A 12,333-nucleotide genomic window follows, 5' to 3' on the forward strand; every position below is an offset into this window, starting at 1 on the left:
GGGTGGGGGGGTGCATTCCCCCGTTGTCACCCAGTCGTCAAAACACCGTCGTCATCTTCATCACCACGTTATTGCCATCCTGACAAATTCAATAAAATGTCAAATTCAAATTAAAAATAATGAGCCTTCTCTTCCGGGGTGGTTTTCCCGGGTTCGATGTTGCGGCTCGCCCCCTCTTCGCCTCATCATCAGCGGAACTGTCCCCACCTCGGTCCCCCAGATTTAGCGTAAACGGCAGCACGAGACCAGACGGAGCGCGGAGCCATAGCGAGGAGGAAGAGCAAGAAGAAGAGGAGGAGGAGGAGGAGGGGCTGGGGGAGGGGGGCAGGGGGTGGTTGTTGTCAACGTTTCCCCGTGCCGGTTTCCATAGTCACAACTAGAATTCTCATTAACTAGTCCGTTTAATTATAGCTGGGCGTTAATTTCCTCGCGGTCGCCGGGTTTCCGCGCCCCGGGCAGAGCGGCGGAGGAGACGCGGCTGCTCTCCGGCTGCTCTCCGGCTGCTCAGGCCGGAGCGGAGTGCAGCAGCAGCAATATAGCCGCTTGGGAAATCATAAAAAGTTCATGTTCACGTTAAGCGCGTCCACATGACCAGCCCGTCGGCCAATCCCCGCGCGCGGCCACTCATAAACTTGTATCACAAAGTTGTAAATTTTCATAAAACAACAAGGAATTTATTGCATTTCTTCATGGAGCGCTGTTAGAGGGGAGCTGCTCCTGCTCTTTCTCTCTCATTCTCCCCGCCGCCATTTTCCTTCTCTTCCGCCTCTTAAAACAGCAAAGCAGCTTCCAAAACACTGAGCAGACATGGAGGATTTTCTGTCTTTTAATGTCAGTGTTAGTGACACGGACAATAGACAATAGTTTATTTAGCCTATGTGCTTATGGTGAAATGAACCACATCAGATTAGTCTGTTTCCTCATGCATTTAATTCACTTTTAAACCCAGAAGGTAAAAAATAAATAAATAAATAAATAAAATAAAATCATTAAGATTAAATGAACAAACCACTATGTTCATTATTAATTTTATCATAATGATGTTCATTTAAAGTTCTAGTGTTAATGACATTTGTTGATTTGAAAATAAATATGTTTCCATCACATCCTCCCGCGTTTAATGATAACCAGAAGAAAACATATGCTAACTGAATATTCACACCAGCAATATTCTGTGTTGTGTGTCTGCTGTGAACCTCAGCAGTGTCTCATCACACGGCCAAAGCTACCGAGATGTAGATCCGGTATAAACACGAGTCTTTGAATGAAGCCTGACGCTGTGGCTGCACCATCAACAACAGTGACTCTGCAGCGTGAGGAGAAAATAAACTGTTTCATGGATGGAAATAAGAAAGTGGCATTTTACCAGTCACCTGGTTTACACCATGCTGGGCTTGTGTTAATACGTTCCATGGTAAAATAGTGGAGTTTTGGCAGAGGCGTCCTGGTTAACGTGACCAGGGTGAGTTCGAACCCGGTGATGAAGATGATGAGGATCTGCATCACAACAGCATCACCTGCATTTCCAAAATCCCTGCTGGTGTGGGCCCGAAACGTCGTGCGTAAAAGCGATTTCGCAATGCGGCAACGCGTGACAGTTTTAACGGCCTGCAGGCCCGGAGCTGCAGGGAGCTCAGACTCTCTGCGAGCACACGCTGCAGTCATTTCCTTTTTACACAATCCGTTACTTCACAGTGAAAATCAGCTTCATTCAGACGAAGCTGCGCCATGGGAGAGATGTGAAACACACCTGAATATGTTTTCTCTGCTCGTGGTAAGATGTTCAAATGCATCTATGTGTTTTTGTGTATGAAGGTCTGTCCTCCTACACAACAACCTGAGCCTGAACCTAACGCACTGCGAATAATAAATATGTGAGATGCTCTGTGCCTATGACAAAAACAACTTCTGTTTCCCGTTTACCCTAAATTATAGGCTACTGACCTACTAATTAGCCTATTAGTTATTGATTTTTAAATTCTCGGATAGCAACGCCAGTGTTTTGGACAAGTCAAACCTGGATTTAGCCGCATATTTAAGCGATGAAAGACCCGTAGACCGACAGCGCACAACAGGCCACACCTGAACCGTTTCACATATTGTTGGTTTCCTCAATCTACTTCTATCTGTATTAGAAATAATCCAAATAACATTTACGAATTTCGCCCACAGGCCTACGAATAAAGCACGGATATGTGTGTGTGTGTGTGTGTGTGTGTGTGTGTGTGTGTGTGTGTGTGTGTGTGTGTGTGTGTCCAAACTGCAACAGGACTGAATAAAAACACTCCATGTTTTGGCTGAAGCCTGGATGGTCACACACAATCAGTTTCCAGCACAGACAGCCTGCAGATTCAGTCCGTATCATCCTATTTAAACCCAGAACACTTGATTTTAAACCCTCGGTGACCCACGCGTGACCTCTCCAAACCGCGGCGTCTGGTTATAACAGGAGACGCGGATCCAACGCTTCCTCTATGTTCATGTCCCGGGTTAAAAATTAATAGAAAAATAAAGCAGCGACACAGAAGCAGGAGGCGCAAACTGGCCGCTCGATCCCCCGATCAGTTGGTCTCTTTGTGTGTTTCTTGCTTTTATTGGGGTTTCCGGCCTTTTCACGGGCGCAATAAAGACATTAGGAGCTGCCATAACATCCCCCCACTCACCGACGCTCTCCAACACTTTACTTGCACTTTCTGATTTTCAGACTGCCGAGGACTTCCACAGGCTACCCGGCCCCCTGCACATTTCCATTGGATTTAGTGAATATTTGCTTCACAGCTTCACAGAAGCAGACTCGGAGGATTTTGGCGCATCTGCAATAAGCTCAGGTTAAAATGTGCAGAAACAGCCGCAAACTGGGCAGTTTTTGTGGTCTAGTCGCTCTGGAGGGAGATGGTTTGTTATACACTTATTTCAATTTTTCTTCAAAATAAGATACCTGTAAACTTAAAGTTCCACGGTCAATTTTATTTTAAAAGAAAAAACAAAAGGAGATTTTCATATTTTCTGTAGCCTAAAGTTTTATTATTGACGTCAGTGTTTTAACATAGTTGCTCTTACCCGTGTTCTTTTGGCAGGAAATATTTGTGCACTATTTATAATTATTATATATCAAATAAATTGTGTATTTCGGTGTCATTTGTTGGTATGTGTCAAACAGAGCGGGATGAAGATCTGAGTGTTCGAGGCGGATCTTGTCTCATTTTGTCCAACGTGCTGTATTTTTGCCTCAGACAATAATGCTAAAATACAGTCTTCTATTTTTGTAGACAGGATGTGCCATGACGTGTTCAGCGTGTCAGTTAAACTATAGGCTACATCTAAATAACTTACTTAATACTTACTATTCATTCATTTTCTACCAATGGTCTCTGAAAAAACCTCAATGAGTTGGCAAAAATTAGACAAAAAAAAAAATCGTAGCTCTAACTTATTCTAACATTTTCCTGGAGCTTTCAACCTCCGCTCACAGTCTTCATCGGCGGATGGATATATGTCTTTTCTTCTTTTATGTTTCGAGCATCAAATGACATTTTTATACGTTTATTTTCATTGTTCAGTGTTAAAAAATGAGTCATGTACATGTGAAACAACCGGAAGATGCTTTAATCCAAAACTCACACACGTCATTTTATTTAGAGGATTCATCTGCTTTGTGTATAAAGATGTTGCCTTAGTCTAAATGCTGAAACTTGGAATACTATTAGTTGTCACCTTGTTTACAACTTGTTTACACCTGTTTAAACCTGTAAACAAAGTGAGGATGTTACTGGTTTACATTCTGTGAAAGTAATGACTTCACCCTCAAATCAAAGAGAAAGCTATTGAGGAAGATTAGAAGTTAATACTGTACTTTGATAATGACTCTTTTCCGGAAACCTCCTTTTTTCTATAGCAGAGTAACTTTAATGAACAGATGGCAGCAGATGAATGTAAACATGTTTGATTGGTGAAGTTATGTAATTAAAGATTGTAAGAATACAAGCCCGGACATGTTCCCATTCATTTTATCGTTGTGACGTGAAAATGAAACAAATCTTTTCATCTTAAACACAACGTGTTTGGTTGTAATGTCTTTGTAGATCAAATATTTTAACATGTGAAAATAAAATATTTGAATTCACATTTGATTTGTGACTTTAAGAGGCTGTTTCACAGACACTTTAAAACAAGTTTGCCTGAAGTGTTAAATGACTCAGACAAGAACTACACAAACTGTTCTTACAGTCAGAGATGAATGAAGAGTGGGTGGATGGGAAATTCTACATGTGTTATGTCTGACCTGCATGAACTACATGATATGTTACATCTGCTTGAAGTTGAACTCTGCAGAATGATCAATGTTTACAAGTCACGTTTATTTACTCACCTTCTTTGTGACCAGAGAGTATTTGAAAAGTGAATGATGAATGGATGAAATAAGGGCTGCTGAAGCAAAGACTTCATCAAAGACATAATAAAGACTTAGTAAACCACGTGTTGAAGTTATTGTGTCGGACCATAAATGATGACTGACAGTGGTTGTTGGAATATCAGTCATATTGTTTGTGTGTTGTAAGTTTTGTCTTCAAACCGAACCACAAAAATGCAAATGTGGGACAGTTAAAAATGTGGCAACAAACTCATCAGTCGACATTTTTTATTATTTACATACAAGAGAAGACACAGCTGAACTCCAGTGGAGCCATTTATTAACAAACACGAGACAGACACAAACTCATTGACCAACTATTCAAAGATATAAGAGTTATATTCTATCAACTGAATTATTGAATCAAAAATCAATTCAGGACAACGTGCACATATAGTTTAAGCACATGACATTTGAAGATTTGATATTACATATATTACTAACCCTACTAACCCTTTAGAGACAGAATCAACCCCATATTCTACAACACAAGAGCAGATGTAGCCACAGCTACTATAACGTGTTGGCTTTTTTTTTAATGCTGATTTTGATATTTTTGTGATTCTGATTAGATGGAAAATCTGAAAAAAAAAATCCTCCACTACAAACCTGTTTTTAAAAATTGAGATCATAAAGGAGTTTAAATGAACAGAAGTTCAAAGTAATTAAATGTGTAATTATGAGGATCTTTTCCTAAAAAGCGGGGAAAGTGCACAGAGTGTAGTTGGTGGCTGGGCAATAAGAAAAATTCATAAGTCAGTGGGAATCACAACAAAGCAACATGAAGCTGTGATTCCATCCCTGCATCCTTTCATTCTCTGGATTATACACAGTTTTCATCATTAACAATAAGCAGCATATCCACAGACATCAGTTCTGCCCTTTCATTCGTTACGTGAACAAACATTGTGTCCCTTTCTGCTGCGGATCAGGTGATGAAAACTTCTCTCACAATAACATGAAGGATTCTATATGGATTCCATAAAACCTGAACTGACATAGACCCCCACACATGATCATTACTTTCTGGTTTCCCTCTCTGCTGTTGAAGAGGTTGAAGAGACACACAGAGCTGAAACATGATGATTCTGCCCTGCAACCGGATGGAAATAAATACATCACAGCACATAACTACACTGATGTAAGTTAAATATTATTTCCTATCGTTCTAACGTGTCTTTCACAGCTTCTCAGGCCGTAAAAATAATTCATGTGGTTAAAAACTTAAATTCAGTTGCTGCCTTAAAAATGTCAGTAAACAGTTGTCAGTTTTGGCGCAAATGCAGATGAACTGACAAATATTTTGACAAACCCCAGAAATAAAAGAAGTGCAAAATAAAGCCAGGACAAATGGGTGTTGACACATCTGAACTCCGCTCATTTGGCGATGCAAGCTCTGACTCATCCCAAATGGTGTGAGGGTTCCTCTACATGTCTGAACAAACAGAATGTGAAATGTTGAGGAAATACAGTGCTACAAACACACGAGTACAGTAAGTGGATATTTCCGATATGAGTGTCTATGATGAATATATTAATTTACTTTCAGGAAACTTTAGCTGGAGGATAGTCCCACAAACACCAGGCATGACTGAGCTGAATTAATATATGGAATTTTAGCAGGTCTACATTAAGACATATATCACATGTTCTAATCAAAATTAAATACATGTAAAAGGGATGAGTATACAGGATCTACACATTATTTATAGCTAACGTCATTTTATAACATTAGTTATAATAACTAATGTACAAGTTTAAGACAAGCTTTGTTTCAACTCAAAAAGTGAAATTGTAAAAGTTGTTCAATTATGTTATATTATCCATTCAAGAAAACCTGCTTTACCTTGTTAAAAAAAAACATTCAATTCCACTCTATTTTATCTCACAATTTCAAGTTAAGGTAACTTTATTCACACCAGTCGCCATTTCAAGTCAAGTTTACTCATGTTTTAAGGCAGCAATTAAATGTAAGTTTTCAAATCAAGTGGACTTATATTTTTATTATTATATTCCTTATAAGAAACAGCAACGACTTTAGACTTGAAGTTTACATCATGTCTGTTTTCATCAAACTACAAAAAATGAGAGTGTCTGGACAGTTTTAACTCCCGGCAATGCATGCTGGGAAGTCTGTTATTATGCTAGTTTTGTTTCTTTAAAAACTTAATTCTTATTTTTTCAAGTCAACATACTTTAAGTTAGAACAACTCATGTTTATCAATTGAAATGAACAAAACTTACAAATTTACATGAAGTTAATGAGAAAAGATGAAACCACTAAAATCCTGTATGATTTTTTTTTTTTACAGTGCAGTTGTTGCTGGGTGACAATAACCTGACTGCAGAGTGAAGCTGAAACACTTTGTTATCCTGCTTTGTTCCTCAGCAGTGTCCAGTCTAGTTATCCTTCATCCTCCTCTTCATCCTCCTCCTCCTCTTGCTCCTCAGCCGTCGGTAGAGGTGCTGCCGTCGGGGAGCCGCTCTCGGTCGCCCTGTTCTCCTTCTTCCACTTCATCCTCCGGTTCTGGAACCAGATCTTGATCTGCCGCTCCGTGAGGCAGAGCGCGTGCGCGACCTCGATCCTCCGCCGTCTCGTGAGGTACCGGTTGAAGTGGAACTCCTTCTCCAGCTCGAGCGTCTGGTGGCGCGTGTACGTCTGCCGGCCGCGCCTCCTGTCTGCACCTGCTCACACAAGAACATATCTCCCCAATCAGAACAAAGTCTCTGTGCAGACACACATACACACACACACACACACACACACACACACACACACACACACACACACACACACACACTGCGGACTGATCAGACAAAATATTTAGCAGAATCTTAACTTCAGAAATTCCTTGTTAAGATGTTCATCAGCTTGAAAACACAAAGTAACCTACAGCTGTTATACCATGTGACCTGAGGAGGAATTTTATTAAGGCTACTACAAACATTTGGATCGTCGCTTTATTTTGAAGGCTGCTACCAAACATTTCAACATTCCATTCTGCAGCATCTAATCTGAACAACACGATATTTAACCTGTCTAAATTTTAAAGGAGCAGTTTTTTTCCCCAACGATTTACCAAAAATAAAACGCGTTACGATTAAAAATGTTTCCATGGAAACAAGGTAGTACGGATGAAACTCATATTCAGGTCACAGAATACGGAGTGACAGCTGAACTTTGTGGTTTCAAGCCCATGGTGAAATACCGAAAGCTATATCTCGATTGATGAATATTGTTTGAATAGTTTCCACAATTTCACCAGGAAAAGAGAACAGTGGGAGAAATGTGAAAATAAACAAATAAATAAATACATAAATAAATACTTGTGGTAAATAAACATTCTGAGATTCTGGCAAAATTTTAACCCACACCTTTTAAGTCACAACTATGAGATCAAACATGTTATATTAACAGCTCATGCTCATGTTGACTTATCAGGTCATACGTGATAGGTTTGATTTACTACACACAGGTTTACTGCTGACTGGATGGAGTTGAGGTTATCTTCAATATTTTTGTTACATAGAACAAAAAAAGATGAAATGTACAAAATTATAAAATGTAAAAAGATAAAATGTAAGGATTCACTAAACTTACTTTGGTAGCCTAAGTAAAAAAAAAAGTTAAAATGTAAAATATTTAAATATCAAAATTCTGATATGATGAGATAAAATTTTAACTTTTAATTTTAATTTGCCCTTAAAGGTTTGAGATAGTAGTCTACACAAATAAAATGTCTCACTATCTCATGAGCTTTATTTTTTTTAATAAACTCAGGATCAGGGATTTTGTTTCACAGTTTTTGTTTTTTCTTTGTTTACTTGCTCCCACACAGTGATGCCACTGAATCCCAGAATGCCCCTGCACTTCTCCGACGAAACTTTGAAACCTCACCAAAAGAAAAACACAAGGGTCAGAACATTAACAGACATCTGTAACAAAATATTGAAATATGGGGCTTTCAAAAGAAAGTAAAAGAAGTAAAGTTCCAGAAACTGAAAACTGCCTCAAACTGCTGATCTTTGGTTTAAATGTTAAATCCATTTGCTTCAAATGTATCAGTACTATCCTATTAAACATTTTACAATTGATTAATGGATGAAGCCTTTGCTTATCAATAATAGTAATGTTTGACATTAGACTGATCTCCACAGTGAATGAATAATGTTTCCATCACCTCTCTGAATGTTAGTTTTGTTGACTCGTCTCAGTCCACACCTGGTGGCCACTTGTTGCCACCTCCACTTCCTGGCAAAGCCGTTTCACTTGTGGCTTGGTAAACACCATAAAGCCGTTAGTAAATGATGTGGTTAAACTGCGGGTTTAGCTTCTGTCTGCGCGGATCACTGTTCAATATTTACTTCACACTCTGTTCACCTCAAAGAGAAACACATGCAGCACAGTGAGCAGAGGGATATAGATGTAGAACGGCGCAGAATCTGACTGACTGTCACTGCTGATGAGCTGTTTGAGTTTCCACCGGCTCCATGAATCAGCTCAGTCAGGCTGCTAGTGTACAACAGACGTTAGAGCATTACTAATTAGATTCAAAGAAAAAAAAAAATCTATTGCTCTTCATGTCAAATGTGCTCGGTCTTGCTGAGTAAGACCACAGAAACCAGGCTGACCTCCAGTCTTTACGAGGTCACACACAGCCTGAAGGTTAAAGAGAAACTGGGTCACATTTTCACCACTCAGAGGTCGTCTGTAGGCCACGGCAACATCTCTGCTGATTTCCTCTGCAGAGTCCCGTGAAAACAAAACTCCCTCTGCTGCGCCAAAGTCTCTGGGAGTGTGAGTTTTGGATTTCTGGGAGGCTGTTGCTGAACTCTCTGACACATAATTCAAATGCATTTTTTTTTTTTATCTGAGCTCTGAGGTTTCAGCTTTCTACTAGAGGATCTGTAAACATCCCTGAGCTCACACTGCAGGTCAGTTGGGTCACAAAGAGTGGTGACCAGCCTCTCTGGGCTTCGTGACTGTCATCTGGACTTTAACAGGCATTAGCTGGTATTTAGTGAAGGCTCATAAATGTGTGATGGCAGATTTTCACAGTGACCAGAGTGACGCACGGACAACACAGTCTCTGCCTGTATGTTCTCACATCTTTAATCAGCAGCAGCAAGATTTGTTTTTTGTCACATGCTAATCAGAGACAAAGTCCACCAGAATCCACTACAGTCCACCACAGTCCACCACAGTCCACCACGCCTTTTCCCAAGTCTGACATAAATCTCCTGGACAAACATCTTCAGCCTCTGTCTGTGTTCTGGGTGTAAATGTGCTGAAAAAAAGAAAAATGGAATCACATTGATTTGATATTGATTTTCAAGCCTTCTCCAGTAAATACTACAGGCTTTCCTTGCAGCCACTGTCCTGAGTGTAATCTGACACTTCAGATAAGACCTTTATTACACTCACTGCAGGACTGCTGCATGTCCTCTGTGGTTTTTTTTTTTACTGGGAATTGGGGCTTTTAGCAACCTGAGGGGAGTTTACACTCCATGCTAAAAACATGCTGTTTTTTTCACACATGGTAAAAACCGCCATGGTTGCACATGGTTTCCACTGGAATGTTTTTCCTAGAAGTGTAAAGACAATCTAGAAATAAAATGTAGACCTTTGAATAATACTGGTCTAATTGACTAAATAACTTAATTCTGAAAAATCGAATAGGTTTGGAGGGAGACTAGCTACATCAATATTTCTATGACTTGCCCTTTAATCTACTAACTGACTCCTCAGCCTCACGTCTGGACTTTAGACTCAGGATGGTTGTAACATGGTTGATATTTCTGTCTGTATCTTCTAAAACAGTGTGTTCAAACTGTAAGGAGTGAAATGTTACAGTTCACCTCACAGGCCACGTTAGTTGTAACATTATGACATGAAGATTATGAGAAAAACTTGATATTGAAAGATTTTTATTCAACACTTAAATACATATTTAACATAATTGTTGTGTGTGTGTGTGTGTGTGTGTGTGTGTGTGTGTGTGTGTGTGTGTGTGCGTTTGTGAGTAGTATAGAGTAGTTATTACATGAGTAATCAGTGCTCAAGGGGCAGACCACACCCACCTACGAGCTCAGCTCACCTGTAAAATCTCTTGACTAAATTTTATACTATCGCGATGACAGAATCTGTCCACAAACATAAACACCTGCCACAGACCCCAACACCACCTCTGTGGACCACATTCTGTCGCTCACACACACACACACACACACGCACACGCACACGCACACGCACACACACACACACACACAGCGAGCTATGCCTCCGTTAATAAGCGGTCATGTGTTATCAGGAATATCCGGGACTTGACTTTTCCTTTCAATAATCTCCGGACGCATTGGACTGCAATCGGATCTAAATTAAAATCTATAAATTCGTTATACATGCTGGCTGGTTCGATCTCACACACACACACAGACACACACAGACACACACACACACACACACACACACACACACACACACACACACACACACGAGAGAGAGAGAGAGAGAAAATAATAGAAGTGCTGACAGAAAGAAATACTTTTTGCTTTCCCTTTCAGTGTGTGTGTGAGTGTGAGAGAGTGTTTTAATTACATATTTTCTATTTGCCTTCCTCTGTTTTCTCCTTTCGTTATTATAGAAATGATTAATAATGACTCTAATTTTCTTTAATAGCCTATAACCCCCCATTTCCAAAAATATGTTTCCTCATATCACGTTCATGACCGAGATATGAGGAAACATATTTGATGTATTTTATTTTATTTTATATTTGATTTGATTGTTTTTTAATTATATTTTTATAATATTATAATAATGTAGTTCTCTTCTTTTCATCCTCTTTATCACAACTCTTCAAATGACAAGCACTAACAAACACTGCTACACACACACACACACACACACACAAGCAAATTATTCTTAGGAAAACCAGGTCCCTCCTCTTTAGGAGTGTGTGTTTGAGGCCATATTTTTCCCTGTAGAAGAAGAAATAAAATCATTTCATCGCAGAATGAGCTGATTATCTTTAAACAGTGTTTGGGAAGTTTTTCCACGTTTGTCACATAAATGACTTTTAGCGCGCGGCTCCTCTGAGGTTCCAACAACGTCTCCTTCACTTTCAGCACAAACACTCCCTCACCATATTTCCCATTTTTGACGCGCCACCATTCACTATTTTAACGCAGGCATAAAAATGCTCTTTGTGCTGTGCTGTGTGTGAGTGTGTGTGTGTGTGTGTGTGTGTGTGTGTGTGTGTGTGTGTGTGTGTGTGTGTGTGTGTGTGTTGCTTGTTGTAGTTCGAGGCTCCGAGGCCCCGCGTCCATTCAGCGACCATCCCGCTGCTGGCGCACAAAGCCGCTTTTACAATCCGCAGAAAGGGCAGCCATTCACAGATCAAACCCATCTGCTAATTTATAGTGTTTATAGTATTAGCGGATTGTGGAGACAGTACAATAGTACAATGGGCTTTCAGTGGGCCACAGAGTATACTGACAGAGAAACACAAGACTATCAGGACAGAGCGGCTGAGCTGAACCGAGTCAGACACTGAATATGAGCGAGAGCTCGTGCTCACACCGGGAGAGAGGGAAGACTTTCTTCACTTTCAAACGGTTTGGTGTAACACCGCAGCCCCCCCTGTCCAATTCTTAAAACAATACCACCTAATGAATATTCAGCGAGTCTTAAATTAGCCTATGGTTTTATGGAGGTCGCCCAGCCATAAAAGATCTGCAAAGAGAGAGAGAGAGGCTGTAAAGAACAGTGACAGAGACGCTGGGACAGAGGCATAGTTCAGCTACCGGCTGCGGCCGCTGCGCAACCGGGCCAACACTTTAAAGAGCGCTTAACGTAATTATTGGGTCGAAATAATACCCCCCTCTGTCCCAAAGACCCTCCACCCCCACCCACCCTCCCT

The 12,333-nt window shown here is 40.3% G+C and overlaps 1 protein-coding gene across 1 annotated transcript in view; it reads right to left on the reverse strand.

The window, feature by feature from the left end:
- Positions 1 to 4,622: 4,622 nt before the first annotated feature.
- Positions 4,623 to 12,333, reverse strand: part of hoxb7a (homeobox B7a) — an 8,698-nt gene continuing 987 nt past the window's right edge. Inside the window, exon 2 of the mRNA XM_023426195.2 lies at positions 4,623 to 7,096. Within this exon, the coding sequence (XP_023281963.1) occupies positions 6,816 to 7,096 (281 nt within the window). The 3' untranslated portion in view covers positions 4,623 to 6,815. The remainder of the gene's footprint in view (positions 7,097 to 12,333) is intronic.

Source organism: Seriola lalandi, unplaced genomic scaffold, assembly GCF_002814215.2.
Source record: "Seriola lalandi dorsalis isolate HSWRI2012SDOR001 ecotype SW California unplaced genomic scaffold, Sedor1 jcf7180002054816, whole genome shotgun sequence".
Classification (NCBI taxonomy): Eukaryota; Metazoa; Chordata; class Actinopteri; order Carangiformes; family Carangidae; genus Seriola; species Seriola lalandi.